The 16,457-nt window shown below is 49.7% G+C and overlaps 1 protein-coding gene across 1 annotated transcript; it reads right to left on the bottom strand.

Annotated features, from left to right (window-relative positions):
- Nucleotides 1–2,722: 2,722 nt before the first annotated feature.
- On the bottom strand, nt 2,723–8,790 carry LOC138093148 (B-lymphocyte antigen CD20-like). The gene is made up of 6 exons (XM_068989260.1): nt 8,632–8,790; nt 8,004–8,123; nt 6,796–6,852; nt 5,066–5,302; nt 4,031–4,132; nt 2,723–2,953 (listed from the first exon to the last, which is right to left on the bottom strand). The coding sequence occupies exons 1-6, from the start codon at nt 8,788–8,790 to the stop codon at nt 2,723–2,725; spliced, it is 906 nt and encodes a 301-aa protein (XP_068845361.1).
- Between the last annotated feature and the right edge of the window lie 7,667 nt (nt 8,791–16,457).

Below are 16,457 nucleotides of genomic sequence, written 5' to 3'. Positions count from 1 at the left end.
GAAAATATAAAAATGAATTGATTTAGTTACTAAGTCCAGTCCGACTCTTGCGACCCCATTGACCGTAGCCCGCCAGGCTCTTCTGTCCATGGAATTCTCCAGGCAAGAATACTGGAGTGGGTTGCCGCTTCCTTCTCCAGGGCATTTTCCCAAACCAGGAGTTGAACCTGGGTCTCCTGTAGTGCAGATAAATTGTTTACCGACTGAGCTATGAGCGAAGCCCTATTTTAAAAAGTGAATGAAAGAAACTAAAATACTTAAGAAAGCCAGGTGTTTGGAGAAGGATCCTCATATGTATTTCAGAAGCTGAGAAAATGAGACAGAAATAAGAACTCGTGTCCTTATTATTATTATTATTTTTTGGCCATGCAGCATGGCAGGCAGGATCTTAGTTCCCCAACGAAGGATCAAGCCCATGCCTCCAGCACTGGAGATGCAGTGTCTTAACCCTGGACAGCCGGGGAAGTCCCAAGAGCTTGTCTTTTTGGAAGGTTTTCTCGCCAGTTTTTGCCTCGAGTTGCTCACAGCTGCACCCTCTTCCCTTTCCCCTAGTGCAAGGCAGGGACTGGTCCGAGTCCACCACGGTATAGTCCAGTCACATTCTGGGGTGGAGACAGGAAGGAATGTGTTATCAGTGACCTAGGCCAGGAGGATTTTCCTTGGGAATCTGTGTGTGTGTGTTAGAGTATGTTGACATGAATAGTCAATGTCTTGACATCTCACGGTTCAAACCCAGACTAGGGTTACGTGAATATGAACCTGAGAATGTTGGAGGCTCCTGTGACCAGAAAGCTACAAGAGTAGAGCAGCTCAGGGAAACGCCACGTCGGGATCGCCGGCTGCAGCTGAGCACACACGTAGCGCTCTCTTCATTTAGAGCCATTTTCAAGAACTTTACACAGAGAAATGCCCCACCTACTTTTTTTTCTCTAATCACCACAAATATCTTTTATTTGTGGCCCCTAACAAAGTGGAAATGTCCCCGAGAGTGGAAATCGCATTGTCTCTACACCCGTGAGGGTCTGGCAGCATTTACCACGCAGCAAATGCTCACACATGGTTGGTAGATTTTAGTGACACCTTCCTAGGTTAACGCTCTCTCTGTGTAGGGTAGTAGCCTCTCTGAATGTGAATAAGAATCTAGAGGCAGGGTAAACAGCCCCTGAGCTTTCGCATTGTAAGTAATTGTGTTATTTTCAAGCATGATCTTTCTCAGAATGTCTCTAGCACTTAGTATCTGCATTTTATAATCTGACAGCTGATTGTATGTTAATGAGTTTTTGAAGACTGTGAATGTTTAAGTTTTTTGTCCCCAAGGGGTAAAACATCTTCTGTGTCTTTCTCAACACCTCTTTCGTGCTGGTCAGAGAGCAGGTGCTTGATAAACCTGTTGACTCGGCTCTTAAATAGACACTGGATAGGCAATTTCGTTCTTTCAAGCATTATAGTATTTGAATAAGAAGATCTGGGTACGAAATAGTTCAGTTCAGTTCAGTTCAGTCGCTCAGTCGTGTCCAACTCTTTGCGACCCCATGAATCGCAGCACGCCAGGCCTCCCTGTCCATCACCAACTCCCAGAGTTCACTCAGACTCATGCCCATCGAGTCAGTGATGCCATCCAGCCATCTCATCCTCAGTCGTCCCCTTCTCCTCCTGCCCCCAATCCCTCCCAGCATCAGAGTCTTCCAATGAGTCAACTCTTCGCATGAGGTGGCCAAAGTACTGGAGTTTCAGCTTTGGTATCGAAATAAGACTCTCAAAATTACTTGCTGTGACTGTTGACAAGTTACATTGATTTATTTGTTTACTGTGTAAACACTGTAAAACAGATATGAATTTTTTTTCCTTGATCATGAAAGATCAATTACAATCATTTGATAAAATGTTTTGTGAACTGGAAAACACTGTACAAATGCAAGCACTGATTATCCTTTGCAATTTGGGCATTCGATACGGCATTTGTTTCCATCATCCTTTCTTCTCTTGCCTAAAGGGGAAACGTATGTAGACAGTGCAGCCAAGAGCCTAGAGGAGGAGTTAGGAAAAGTCAAGACGGAAGGAGACAGATCCAGGCATAAGCGACGCTGTTTGTGCAGAGACAGGGCTGAGGACTGGCCCCTTAGAGCTCCTCCGATGAGACGCAGAGGCAACAGTGTCAGCCCATAGGAAGACAGGCGGGATAGGTTCTTTACTGCCCCTCCTTATTAGTATCTTTTACTTTCCCGGAAACAGTGGTACAAAAGAGATTACACACGCACACGCACAAATGTAGATGTAGAAGAAATCAAAGACAGCTTCAGGGTGGCACGGAGCAGCCACTCACATTTTTCATCTGATACAGAGTCTGCCTACTGCAGAGAGAAGAGAAGAAAAAGCAGACTGCTGCTGCTGCTGCCGCCGCTGTGACTGCTTGCTGCACCTTCCCCAAGAGCAGGCCAGTGGCAAACCACACTCTGCAGCCCTTATCCAGACTTCTCCCTCTTCGGGGTGAGAAGGCTGTCCTAAGCGAGAAGCACGATGCTACAGCTGCTGCAGGGGCGTGTGTTCACACTCTGAACGAGGATGGGGAGAAGGGAGCTGTCTGTGGCCCTCCAGGCGGAGACGAGGAAGACGTGGAGCCCACGTGCAGAGTGCCTTCGGAAATGCGGGTGAATAAGTCTCTGGGGAGCTGTGAACACTAATGCTAAAAGGAAAAAGGAAACAGCAAAAGGGAAAAAACCGTTTAAGGGACACTGTCGTTTCCTATTGGCGAGTCTTCCTGATCTTGTGGGGGCTCTGGGAAGTTCATTTCTGCTTCTTCCTCTTCTTCTTGGACTGGAATAATCTCGATGTCTTCTTCGTTCTTTGGTAGGGAAGCTATTTCAATCTGCTCAGCCGCTTCAGTCTGCTCAACCACTTCTTTCATTTCGATCGCCTGTTCCTTCTTTTCTTCAGCTGACAGGAGAACAATGTTCTGGAACACAAAATTGAGCAAACTTTCCTCGACTTTGATCATTGGCACATTTCTCAACAATCTGCACAAATATCAGTATCTCCTGGTTTTTATGCTGTGTTCTAAATGCTTCTGCATACCAGGATTGGTTTCCCAGGTGTTCAGATCCTCACCAAACCACTAATCAAGGCTTATCCTCAAGGCCAGCAAATACTTGCCACCTTACCTGGAATGCACTCACAGTGTTTGGGAAAGAACACTGCGATCGGAGAGGAATTTATATGTCAGTTTTGATTGGCCTTTGTTGGAGATAACCTCAGGAAAGTATTAACTTGCTGTCTCTAATCCTGTCTTCCTCACTTGCAAAATGAAGGCATTAACAATGATTTCTAAATTCTATTGCAAAACTGACATCCTGTGGTTCTGAAGGAGTCGATAGTTGATCACTGGGGTATTCATATCTCTCAACCGTAGGGCCTCCTTGAACCTGCTGTTTTGGAAGAGAGATTAGGTAGAAAGAAGAGAGGAGAAGGGAGTACTGCGAAGTTGGGTTTGGAAGAACTAGTGGCTTTAACCAGCCTTCAGCCATCTAAGTGTGGAAACCTGAAGTCAGGAGGCATGACAGAAGTCCAGCAGAGTCCAAGGTTAGCGAGAGGATGCACGCAGCATAGGGCCCTTGTACTTCTTTTGACTGCCGTGCCCCTGCCCCCTCCCCGCCCTGGGAATCCTCGTAGGTGTTCAGCGCACAGCTGTTCAGCAAATGAAGTAAGTGGTATTCAGAGTGTGTCACAGTGAAGCAGGATGCTTTGAGGGTATAGGCAGGGAGAGGGCAGGTTGGCCCCTCTAGGTCTGTACCGTCGAGTGGAGACACACAGGTGGCAATATACCTTCTCCTTCCCTGTGGACACAGGTTGCAGTCAGCCCTAGTCAGCCATTTCTCAAATACATGGAGCATCACTGGTATTTTCTGCTTCCCAGAAATATGCCAAAATCACTTTTCATGATGCTCCAGACTCATCAGATCATGCTCTCCACAAATGACTTTTTGCAGGTGAGACTTTCCTAAGGGAGGTTGTGAATAGCACAGCGTCTACTTACAGCTTTGGGTCTGGAGCATATTTTTTTCCATTCATTCTCAACAGTGCCAGCTGTCACAAGTTTCTGGAGGAAGGCAAAGATCATCATCACTGCGAAATTGCTCTGAAGAACAGAAAAATGAGGGTAAAAATGTACTAATGAAGATACGCGAATATGGTTAATGCACAGTAAATGACCCTTGACTAAAAGCAAATGATTAAAAGGTCAATTCTTTAGGGAAATAGTGACTAACTGTGAGAAATGCTGGTATCTGCATAACCCTAACCCTCAGTACAACTCCTGGCACATAACAGAGAGTGTATGTTGCTGACCGAAAGTAAGGCAGTAATAATTAGTTGAAGAATCAGTTCCATGTAGGTAAGAATAGTTTAATGTGAGTCCCACGTGATACTGTGCCCAGCTTTGGGTGGTATACTATCACACCAAGGAAATTCCTCCACACCTGGGAGATGTATTTTTTTTTCCCTTCAAGTGAAGTGAAGTTTTAGTCACTGAAGTCGTGTCCCCTCTTTCATGACCTCATGGACAGTCACCCGCCAGGCTCCTCCATCCATGGGATTTTCCAGGCAAGGGTATTGGAGTGGGTTGCTGTTTCCCTATCCAGGGGGTCTTCCAGACCCAGGGACCAAACCCACCTCTCCTGCAGGAGGATTCTTTACTATTGAGCCACATGGGAAGCCCTTGAGGCAAATGACATTCATCACGACTTAGGTTCTTCAATGTTCATCTTAATAATAAAGATAGTAAACATCAGTTCCATCAATAATACTAACAGATGTTAAAGCAAAGGCTTGAATACACTTCCTGTGTAGCAGACACTGTTCAAAGTGCTTTTCATATGTTAACTCATCCCTCAAAATAGTTCCATAAATACTGTTACCGTCTGCCATTTTACAGAGGAAGAAAATGAGGCACAGTGTGGTGCGGTCGGAATTCTGGCTCACAACCATACATACAGGCAATAAGTAGCGGACACATGGTCATAAGGAAAATGCCAGGCTTCCTTCCTGAAAATAAATCCAATTTCATACTCACCAAGAACACAAACCGTATCCTGGCACAATATTCCATGGACTGGGAGTTATTCTCATCAGGGTTAGCTCGTTCACAGTTGTTTATGTTAATATATGGCATCTGAGTCTTAATAAGGTTCAGATTCTCCATTTTAAAAAAATGGGAAATTGTCATATTAAATATGTCCATGATCAAAAAAATTATTCCAGAAATAGCAGCAAAGAGGCTCAAAGAGTTCATTATTACTCTTCCTGTGAGCTGAAATAAGAGACACAGATATTTATTAATTGAGTCTAATTTCCAACTGGACAATATAAGCTAGGACAGAGTTCCAGATCCTATTTTCCCGACCCTTACAGGCACTACCTCGAAATCCTGCTAAGGCCTGCTTCTCTTGGCTGCTTCAGCTCTTTGTGGAGTAAACACCTTCCTGTCTGCACCTTGTTGCTTTCTCGGCCCTCCCCACCTCGTTTATGCCACCCATCCAATCGGTTCATCAGGAAGATGTTCTAGAAGCGATCCTTGCACTTCCTTTAGCTGCCAGTGCCCGCCTCCCCCGGAATCTTAGTAGACGTTCAGCTCACAGCTGTTGAGCAAATGAAGTAAGCAGTACTCAGAGTGTGTCACAGTGAAGCAGGGTCCTTTGTGGGTATATGCAGGGAGAGGGCAGGCTGGCCCCTCTAGGTCTGTACCATCCACCGAGTGGAGACACACAGCAGTAATGACCTTCTCCTTCCCTGTGGACACAGGCTGCAATCAGCCCCGGTCAGCCAGCCAGCTCCCAAAACAAACACACTTAGGGCTGACGTCTCTGGGTGGCAGCAGGATGTCAGCGTGGCACGCCACCCTGTAGGGGTGATGCAGGGCCGAAACCAGGAAGATTCGTGCAGCAAGCACCACGATGACGCGTGGCTGCTGGTGGCCATCTCGCAACACAGACGCCGTCCCTGCTTGCATGACCTGCAGATGGCGAGTCAGCGCGACGGGCTGTGTTTGAAATGCAGCTTCATCTCCATGAACAGCTGCTTTTCTCCCCACAAAGTGAGTTTGTCAGACCACCTCTAGAGGGGAGTCATCTCAATCTCTCATGGACTTTGGAAGGGACTTAAATTAGTAAGACCTTAGTAAATGTAGAGAAGTTGAAGAAGGAAGCCTGCTGGTAAACTCCTGACCTGTAGAGAGCCAGGGGATCCACCTGGGTGTCAGTGTGTCCTGAGGAGTTATATGAGCACGAGCCCTCCAGCTCCTTATAGCCTCTGAAGCACTTTCATACATTTCATCCTGCGCATATTGACTCTGTTTTATCCTCAGGACAGCTTCATATGGCAGCAAGGACTATCATCCCCATCTCATAGGTGAAAATTTAGAGGCACGAAGGGGGACGCTGGCTTGCCCAAGGCTACAGCTCAAGGGTAACTAAGGCTTGAGTCAATCACGGTCTCGATTAGACCATTTTCCTCAATGCTGATCTGAGAGAAGGGACGCGACTTTCAAAGAGATCTCAGTCTCCTGCAGCGTCCCTCATCCCTGAGACCGTAAGCCTGCTCTTCGTCGGTCTGCCTGTTTCCACGGACACCCCGTTTTCACGTTTGTTATGAACCGATCACAGTAGCATCACAGAGGAGCTTTCCCTCCTGGGGGTTGAGGGGTAACAGTGACTGTGACTCCAAGGGTCTTCCAGGGCCCTTGTTTCCAGCGGGGACAGCAGACGCTGCTCTGATGTGTGGGAAAGGAGGGCGTGCGCTACTTGCCATGCTCTGCGTGGAGTTCTTCTCCGCTGCTGCCAGCAGTGATCCAGAAATGATGTGCTGTACACAAGAGAGGTGGTGGGCGGGGAGGGGTGGGGAGAGGGGAGGGGGCAGAGGGGAAGATCACCTTTTAATGAGGAGAAGCGACTGTGAAAAAGCTGTCCACCCTTTCAACCACTTTCCCTGCGCTATTCAGCCCTTTTTAATGGATCCATTCATTTTTCAGCACACAGTCTCCACTATTCAGGCCCAACCGCATTAAATCCTTGCCTTTCATTCAACCAGCTGGGGATCTGTGACTAGGCATTTAGTAAAACCAGAGGCAGAACTCACATTTCCATGTCAATTAGTACTCACACAGTGAATTTAAAAGTTTTATTTTTAGCTTTCCATTTTTAAAAATAAATTGAGGGAATGGTTCTTTGGAGTTCACAGTGTTTTAATGACTGATGGCAATGATGAGTGGATTGACGTAGAAGACGTACTTGGCCTGCCTGGAGCAGGCGCTCTATTAAAATGTGGGCCGCTACAGGACGTGATCATTGTTTCTCGTCTTCCTTCTACTCTTCAAGCTGTAAAATGGAGGAAACTCTGGCTCTAATCGATCTCTTCTTGCCCTGAAAATTTCAGTCCTGAACCTGTCTTCACAGCTCATCTATGAAAGTGTAGCGGGGATAAAGACGTCACTGCCTCATGCCTCATCCACACAGGGCTGCAGGCTTGGAAACTGCACGTGAAGCAGCCGTGGGGACGACTGCCCCACTGACAGGCGAGGGGGATTCATTCGGCTCGCGACTGTCTCACCACATGAGACAGGAACTGAAGAGAATCCTCGGGAAGAAGGGCCAGGAGGGGGGAGCTGCGGTGCCCCCACCCACTCTTGCTTTCTGAAACACCAACCCTCAAGTCTAGGACCCACCCAGCTCCACCCCAGCCACTGAGTTTGGAGAGGTCGTGCCTGGAGCGGTCTTCCCTCACTGTGGACATCCACGTCGGGCCGCTTTCTCTGAATTCCCAAGAAGCATGACCACTGACTCAGCCACGAGACTCAGGCTCAACTCAGCCTCTTTTTCCTTTAAATCACTTCAACCAGACAACCTGTTCCCCACTCCTATGCTTTCCTCAACACACAGGTGATCTGGTACATTCCCATGGAGCTTCTTTGAACATTTTTGTATCACTCCCTCAAAAGGTTACTAGGCTTTACTCACCATGATGCCTCCCCAGAGAGGGTACCACAAGGTTACACAGATGGGCATGTAGACGTCCGCGTGGATCAGCATGAGGCTGCCCAGGGCAATGTGGAACAGCCCGTTCATGATCTGGACGGCCTGCGGGGAGGAGAGGGGCGCTGATGGTGGGGCTGAAATCGGCGAGTCAGGAAGCAGGAGGGGACCTGGAAGCCTTGGTTCCCGAGCGGAAGGGCGGCGTGAGATGTCCAGGGCCAGCACTAAAGGGCCCAAGGCCTCTGTCATCTTCAGGGGCGGCGTGAGATGTCCAGGGCCAGCGCTAAAGGGCCCAAGGCCTTTGTCGTCTTCAGATTCGCTTTCCCCACCACCCTGGCACTTCCAAGGCAGGGGTACTGGGACACTGGTGATGAGCTGGGATGCAGGCCCCTAACTGTGCCAGCCTCAGGGGCAGGGCAGGGGAGCATAAGCCGCAGCCATCTCTGCGCATCCCTGGTTTGATCCTCCCCTCCCCCGCCATGTCAGATATAAAGAACACCTCATGTTGGATCAAACACCTTTAAGTCAGGTTGGGTCCTGTGCCTGGCCCGTAGCAGCTGCTTCTAGAGCCCAGGGAGTCCCTAGGGTGTGGAGTGCAGGGCAACTGACTTACCCCCAGAGCCTTCGCCTCCCTCATGAAGAAGCTCTGCGTGGGGCCCACCACCGCGGGCGCCCTCCTGGGGACCCCTTTCTGAGCAGCGTGCATAGCGGGGGGGCCTTTCAGAGGCTCTGCTGGGAAAGCTCCAACCACTGAATTCCTGGGAGTCGTCATCTCACCCCCAGACTCCTGAGGATAAATGATAAAATGAGAGGCAACAGGATTGTTAGCCAACCTCTACCTTGTCATGGATCTGGATGGCTTCCCCTGTGTTCTCTGCACGGTGTCACTGAAGGCAGTCAGGGCCTCTTCCTACTGGCTTTGGATCGAGGCAAGGCCTCCTTCCTCGCTCTGAGACAGGGTCTGGGGGAGCATCTCAGACAAAGCACGACAAGTGGAGTATTTCCTGCCTGGCCAGTGACTGAGGATGAGTCAGCAGTGATTCTGGCCCTGCAGTGTGGATTTCTGAGCCCTAAGGGCACCCATTAAAAGATGCTTGCTCCTTGGAAGAAAAGTTATGACCAACCTAGACAGCATTTTAAAAAAGCAGAGACATTACTTTGCCAACAAAAGTCCATCTAGCCAAGGCTATGATTTTTCCAGTGGTCATGTACGGATGTCTGAGTTGGTCCATAAAGAAAGCTGAGCACCGAAGAACCAATGCTTTTGAACTTTGGTGTCAGAGAAGACTCTTATGAGTCCCTTGGACTGCAAGGAGATTCAACCAGTCTATTCTAAAGGAAATCAGTCCTGAATATTCATTGGAAGGACTGATGCTAAAGCTGAAACTCCAGTACTTTGGCCACCTCATGCGAAGAGCTGACTCATTGGAAAAGACTCTGATGCTGGGAGGGATTGGGGGCAGGAGGAGAAGGGGACAACCGAGGATGAGATGGCTGGATGGCATCCCTGACTCGATGGACGTGAGTTTGAGCCACCTCCAGGATATGGTGAAGGCCCGGGAGGCCTGGCGTGCCGCAGTCCATGGGGTCAGACACGACTGAGCGGCTGAACAATAGGAAAGGAATGATTTCCGGGAGCCCAGACTCTTACATCTTCCAGACACAGAAAAGCACCGGGTCCCCTAACTTGGAAGGTCTGATTTCCTTTAATTAACAGTAACATCTTGATGTTCAGGCTACCTGCCTTTTGTTTCAAAACTTCTGAATGACCTGGTGCCTTCCCTCAGCTCTTCAGGGCAGTTCTCTCAGGATTCCTTGAGATGCTGCCTCCTGGGCTTAAGTCCTACAAATTTCTGCCAAATAAAAGGACATTCTCAACTTTTAGGCTGTGACTCTTTTTTAAATGTACAGGGATCTGGCTCAGGGGTCCCTGCCAGTATTCTCGACACCCACACGAGGGTCATGGTTTTTCTCTGTGGAGAACGTCACTTTCGCTAACTCGTGGGTTCTGTGCGTCTGTCAGCCTAGGATGCTTTGCTTGTGCTTTAATATAAGAAAATGTATTTTTCTCGGGCTTGTCCTCGTCCCTTTGCTTATCTGCTTTTGTCCGTGGTGGCGGGCCAGAGTCACCGTGAGCAGACGGACAGGCGGAAGACGGTGAAGACCGCGCCTGCAGTCAGGAGGGGCTGGCACAGTCTGCCCCGCTCCCACTCACTCTGCGATCTCGAGTACATCACCTCGGGGAGGTTCTCGAAGGTTCTGTGTAAGACGGTGGCCTCCTGAGTCACACATCAGACTGCCTAGGTTTAGATCAGGACTTCCCTGTTTGCTGTGAAACATTGGGAAAGTTCTTCAAACTCTGGGCCTCAAGTTCTTCAGCCGTAAAACGAGGACAGTGATAATTCCTGTCTCATACGGTCGCTGTAGGACTTAAATGGCCGTATGGCGTGTGTGCCTCAGCCGGGGGCAGCTCAGACCCCAGCGTCTGGAAGAAGCCCTCCCCGAGCCCTCGGTCCACCGTGCGGCCTCCTGATGGCTCTCCCGCAGCACCTCCCTTTCTTTGCTTCGTGCTCACTTATGGTGAGCGGTTGCGGTGTTTGCCTGCTTCTTTACCGCTTGCCTTTCCCTACTGGAGCATACATCCCTTGCGTTTCTTCTTTCCTAGTTAAAGCACGCCTGGGACTTCCCCAGAGGTCCGGTGGCTAAGACTCCGCTCCCCCACCGCAGAGGGCCCGGGTCCGGCCCGGGTCCCACCCGGATGAGCCGCATGCCGCAAGTAAGAGTGTGCACGACGCCACCGGAGACCCCGCGCGCCGCGGTGAAGAGCGAGGGGCCTCGTGCCGAGCCCGGGACCCGGGGACAGTCGGCCAAGTGAGCGAGTACTTTTAAAAGTAGTGAAAGTGAGCCTGGGTTTAGAAGTTTCTTCGTGAAGGTGACTGAAGTACATGGGGGTGACGCACCCACGTCTGAAGCATTCGCTTCTTTTGTTCTTGTTCCTATTCTTCACATGATTTCCTTTGGGAGCATTTGTTTCTATTTTTTTTCCATCTGAAAAATGAGACCAATACACCTTTCACAGGCAGGTTGTGATAAATAAGTAAGTTAATGTAAGTGAAAATGCCCCATACTCAGGGAGAGAGTAAATGTGGTTTGATCTCTGGATTCTGAACAGAAATGTCCCTTTCCAGTTCTGACGGTTTAAGACTGTTCTACCGTCTTCATCATGGGATCCCCTTGGGAATTCATTTCTGTGGGTCAGTTACTGGCAGGAATTCCGTGGAGCCTTTCCCGGGCCCTGAAAGTCTTCCTTTAGGGACACAGAGTTCGAGTTGTCCTCATTGACTGAGTCACGTGAGTGGCCTTGGAGGCCGAGGCTGTGCATCCCGCGTGCTTATCTCTGGGCGCCTGCGGGGTGCTGAGGACAGGTGCCCCGTCCTGTGCCCACTTCCCAGTAACACAGACACTCTGGGTCTGGCACCTCATCTGAGCCTCACAGGGGAGACGGGATGAAGCATTGCCTGTCTTGTGCGGAAACGGCAGCAAGGACACAGAGGAGTGAGTAACTTGTTCAAAGTCACGTAGCCTCCAGGGATTTAAAACGAGGGCTTGGCAGAAATAGAGGCGCAGGGGTGGGTCGCGAGGTTGGGGCTGAGGTCTGCACACGCCCGTGCGTGAAGCAGCCGGCCACCTGCTGCATAGCACATCCCCTGATGTAAACGGGAAGGAAATCCAGAAACGCGAGGGATGTGTGTTTATGTGATAGCTGACTGACTCGGACGGGCGGCACAAACTAGAACAACATTTTAAAGCAACTACACGCCAATAAAAAGCTTAGAAAATGAGGGCTAAGACCTAGCCAACCCAGTCTCTGTGACAGCAGGCTGCTTTGTCAACCATGGGGACAGGAATTTAGCCTTTCCTTTATGAAGCTTTTCCTTCTATTCATACAAATGTACGATGTGGGTGATTATAAATCAGTTGGAAGGAGAGCATCTGTCTGAGCCGTGGCTGAAGGAAAGAGGGGAGGCTGTGGGCCTGTCACACCTGATGTTTGCCCCGGCTCTAGACTGCCAGAGGCCAGGTGGTCTCAGGGACCTGCTTTGCACCACAAACCTCCCCACAAGACCACCAACAAAAGGCAATAGATTCACACAGACCGCTAAGGAGTTTACAAAGCCATTTCTGGTCAGCAGGCGGAGCTTTCAGCGCCAGTCGGAACCTCTGAAACCATTCTGTCCGTCTGACAAATGAGGGAGCCGTGGCGCAGCGATGGGACGCGCCTCGTTGGAGACCTTGCGCTTGGGACTTCCCTGGTGGCCCAGCGGTTAAGACTCTGGGCCTCCAATTCAGGGGGTACAGGTTCGATCCCTCGGGGAACTAAGATCCCTCAGGCTGTGTGCGATGCAGCCAAAAAAATGTTGACGTACTCCCATAATTATATTTCTAGGACTTTATTCCCATAAATAATAAATGATGGACCTATTAAAAAAAAAAAAAGACCTTGCACGTAGTGGCAGAGCCTAACCCAGGGCTCTGGAAAGGCTGGTGCTTTTCTCTGCACTGCAGGCTGGGCCGCACAGAGTTGTTCACGGAGCACCCACTCTGTGCCAGGGATATTGGGTATCTGGTTCCAGCTCTCCACACCTTTCCTACTAAGTGGGCATTTTGTCTTTTTGCGGGCATGGAAATGGGAGTTCTGAGAACTTAGTTAATTTTCCCATGGTTACGCATGGAAGGGGCTTCCCTGGTGGCTCAGAGGTAAAGAACCTGCCTTCCAATACAGGAAGTGTGAGTTTGATCCCTGGGTCAGGACAATCCCCTGGAGAAGGAAACGGCAACCCACTCCAGGCTTCTTGCCTGGGACATCTCATGGAGAGAGGAGCCTGGCGGGTCCATGGGGTCACAGAGAATCGGACATGACTTAGCAACTAAACAACAAGTATGGAATGAGCCGGGGTTACCTTGCTTCTCTCCAGAGCCAAGGTCATCAGTTATCTGGATGGAAGGCGACGACTGGACTACTGTTGTTTCAATTTCTCCTTATTTCTCAGCTGCTTAAGGTTATGCCTATATTATTGGTGACATATACCTGTTATGTAAACAAGCCCTGCTAGGGCTGTGTCAGCAATGCCTAATGGCAGTAATGACTTTGGAGGGGAATATTTTATTTCTCTTAAAATGATGTCTCATTCCGGCAAGTGTATTTCTACAAAACCTTCAACACATATATTACTGTAAATGGTAATTTATAAACACAGACGTACTTGTTTCTCTTTGCTACCTCATTTTTTCATGGACATAACCATATATGCACCAGGGAAGTCCATATATATATATATATATATATATTTATAGCAGGTTGTTGCGGACTGACAGATGAAAGATTTCATTCATTTTATTCTATGGGAATGTATGAAACTGGGCCACACGCTCATCAGAACATTGTAGATTCCTGCAGCCTCACCCTGGGTATTTTTCTAATCGTTCACAGTGACTTTTTGTCCCCGCCGGTGTGTTTTCCACAACACGGTTAGGCTCCGAGACTAGTGGGTACACTTGGTAGTGATTACTGATCACACTGGTCAAAATGTGGTCATAAGAGGATTTTATTCTCACTGAACTGTGCTAAAAGCAGGGCTGCGTTGATCAGACCCTGCCCTGTGTTATTAGAGCAACTTCTGCAAATGGTTTTGGGTTTGTGAACGGCGCCCACACAGTTCCCCTGTCCATCTATACTGAAGACGATCTCACAGCCTTTATGGGTTTTGGTTTGAATAATGACTTTTAGGTCCAATAAGCCCATCCTTTACTCAGAAGCCCAAAGCTGTGCGGCTCTTGTCACCTCAGCTTCCTCCTTTGCCACTCAAAATAGTTCTAATTTTACCCTCGTGGCCTCCGGCGTGCCTGTCTCTGAGGAAGTGTGGTCTCACTTCCTCCCCGCTGCCGGTGCCCCTCCGCCCATCTCCTTTCACTGCAGCGATGCTTCTTCAGAGAGCTGTCCTCGCATCTCTGGCGCTTGTTCTGTTCGTGGAGAATAAGGCTGCAAGAGCTCTGCTCTTTCTGGGCCCCAGCTCTGTTGCTTGCTACCTTGGTGGTCTGAGCTCTCCAGTCAAGAGTTTTGTTTTGAGAACATGGGATCATTTCAACTTACGGCGCTCAGAGGATAACTGTCACTGGAACCTGCGTTTTTCTAATTGTTGATTTCTTTTTAATTGGAGGGTAACTGTTTTACAGTGCTGTGCTGGTTTCTGCCATACAGCAGCACGACTCAGCCCTATGTAGACGCACATGCCCTCCCTCTGAGCCGCCCTTCCCCGCGCTGTGCGCAGCTCTGCCCCAGCTGTCCGCTCTGCTTACAAGGCTCTGCGGGCCCGTCACTGCTCCCGCCTCTATCTGCCCCGCCCTCTCCTTCCCCCGCTGTGTCCACAACATTCAGAACAGAATAGAGAACCTTTGCTACGATTAGCAGGGACGGCAGTGTCCCCCAACCCCAAAGTCCCTTCCTCCACCCCAGGCCTGCCCCAGCCGCTTCCCAGCCCCCCAGCCCTGTGCCCCCAGCGTCCCAAGCGCTTCCTGTCTCCCTCCACCTTCTCACCACCCACTTACTCCTCGACACTTGGCGGCTAGTTGCTGCCGGAGCCACTCAGCTGAAACCGCTCTTTTCAAGGACTGTGCTGCAGGGATTTCCCTAGAGGCCCAGTGGTCTAAGACCCTGCGCTTCCACCGCAGGGAGCATGGGTTCCATCCCCATCTGGGAACCGAGACCCTGCAAGTCACTGTGATCCTGCGTGTCACTGTGATCCTGCATGTCACGAGCTGGGGGTGAGACAGCTCCAAGAGACAAAGGCTGTGCTGTTGAGCCAGACACCAGCCCTCAGACAGCTTCACGTCCGTATCCCTGCCTCCCTGGCTTGGAAAGCTGGAGCCATATTCCTCTCCAGCTCTTTCATCTCCACGTGGAACCAGTGGCCAAGTCCTGCCGATTCCCCCCTGCAAGGGATCTTAGTTTGCAGGTGGCCCTTCTCCTTTTTTCTTTTTACTGCCAGCGTCACCCCATGAGTGAGACTCTCGTTTCCTCTCCTGGTCTAGCACAAAAATCTTACTTTTCTGACTTTCACATCTCTTTCCTAATCCATCCTCTGTGAGCCTACTAGATCAGGCTCTCTAAATCCCTGCTGAAGTTATACTTTTTCCTGAACTCGAACTCATCTCTGATCCATCATTGCCTGCTGGAGAAACCCTCCACCTGGCTGCTCACAGACTCTACATGACTTTTTTTTTTTTTTACAGTTTCCGACTTTGCTTTATTCTAAGAGTTCAGGCTTAAGAAGCATCACCCATCTCTTGGTTTTCAGTAACACTGATGGTCTCAACATGGTTTCTTAAGCTCACATCCCTCCACTGCCCACAAAGCCACTGGTCTGGACACATCTCCTGCCTTCCAGGTGGCACTACTGGTGAAGAACCCGCCTGCCAGTGCAGGAGACACAAGAGACATGGGTTCAGTCCCTGGGTCAGGGAGATCCCCTGGAGGAGGGGATGGCAACCCACCCCAGTGTTCTTTCCTGGAGGATCCCATGGACAGAGGAACCTGGAGGGCTGCAGCCCAGGGAGCCACAGAAAGTTGGACGGACTGAGCACACACACGTGGAAGGCTCTTTCTGGGCAGAAATTCTGTAAACCCCCAGCTCTATGCATTCTTTACTTGTCAACAAAGTCATCTTTCTCATATATTGTTAATCCCTCCGCTGCTGCTGCTACGTTGCTTCAGTCGTGTCCGACTCTGTGCGACCCCATAGACAGCAGCCCGCCAGGGTCCTCCATTCCTGGGATTCTCCAGGCAAGAACACTGGAGTGGGGTGCCACTTCCTTCTCCAGAGGATCTTCCCGACCCAGGGATCGAACCCAGGTCTCCCGCATTGCAGGCTGACTCTTTACCATCTGAGCTACAGGGAAGATCTTTTCTACACGCTATGAGCTAATAAATAGGAAACTGAATTGCTTTCCTGGGCAGCTTTACGCACACTCAGGTGTCAGACCAAAAGGCGGCCATTTCCCCTCATCTGTTGATCAGTGAGCTGAGACTTTTATGGGAGTGTTGCTGGTTTCAGGAAAGAACCGTGACAGGGCTGGGTCATCACTATCAGCCTTCCCTAGATCCTCCTTGCACCCCGCCCCCAGCAGCTGCTGTGATGGATTTGAGGCAGGGGTTTGCTGTCCACCAAGCCCCTCCAGAAACTTTTAGCCCAAGAGGCTCACCAACACCGAAGGCTACTTACATTTAGTGCGACATCTCTGGAGACAAAAGCATTTAAAGCGAGAAGCGTGTTATTTTCATAATAGCCGTGCCTGATTATTTTCTCACTTGATACAGGGCCATTCTAAGAGCGTCGGGATTTCAGCTCCTTTATTCTTCATAATGCAGGGGGTATTACTACT

The sequence above is a fragment of the Capricornis sumatraensis genome, chromosome 16, assembly GCF_032405125.1.
Source record: "Capricornis sumatraensis isolate serow.1 chromosome 16, serow.2, whole genome shotgun sequence".
In the NCBI taxonomy this organism is placed as follows: domain Eukaryota; kingdom Metazoa; phylum Chordata; class Mammalia; order Artiodactyla; family Bovidae; genus Capricornis; species Capricornis sumatraensis.
This window is presented reverse-complemented; position numbering and strand designations above follow the sequence as displayed.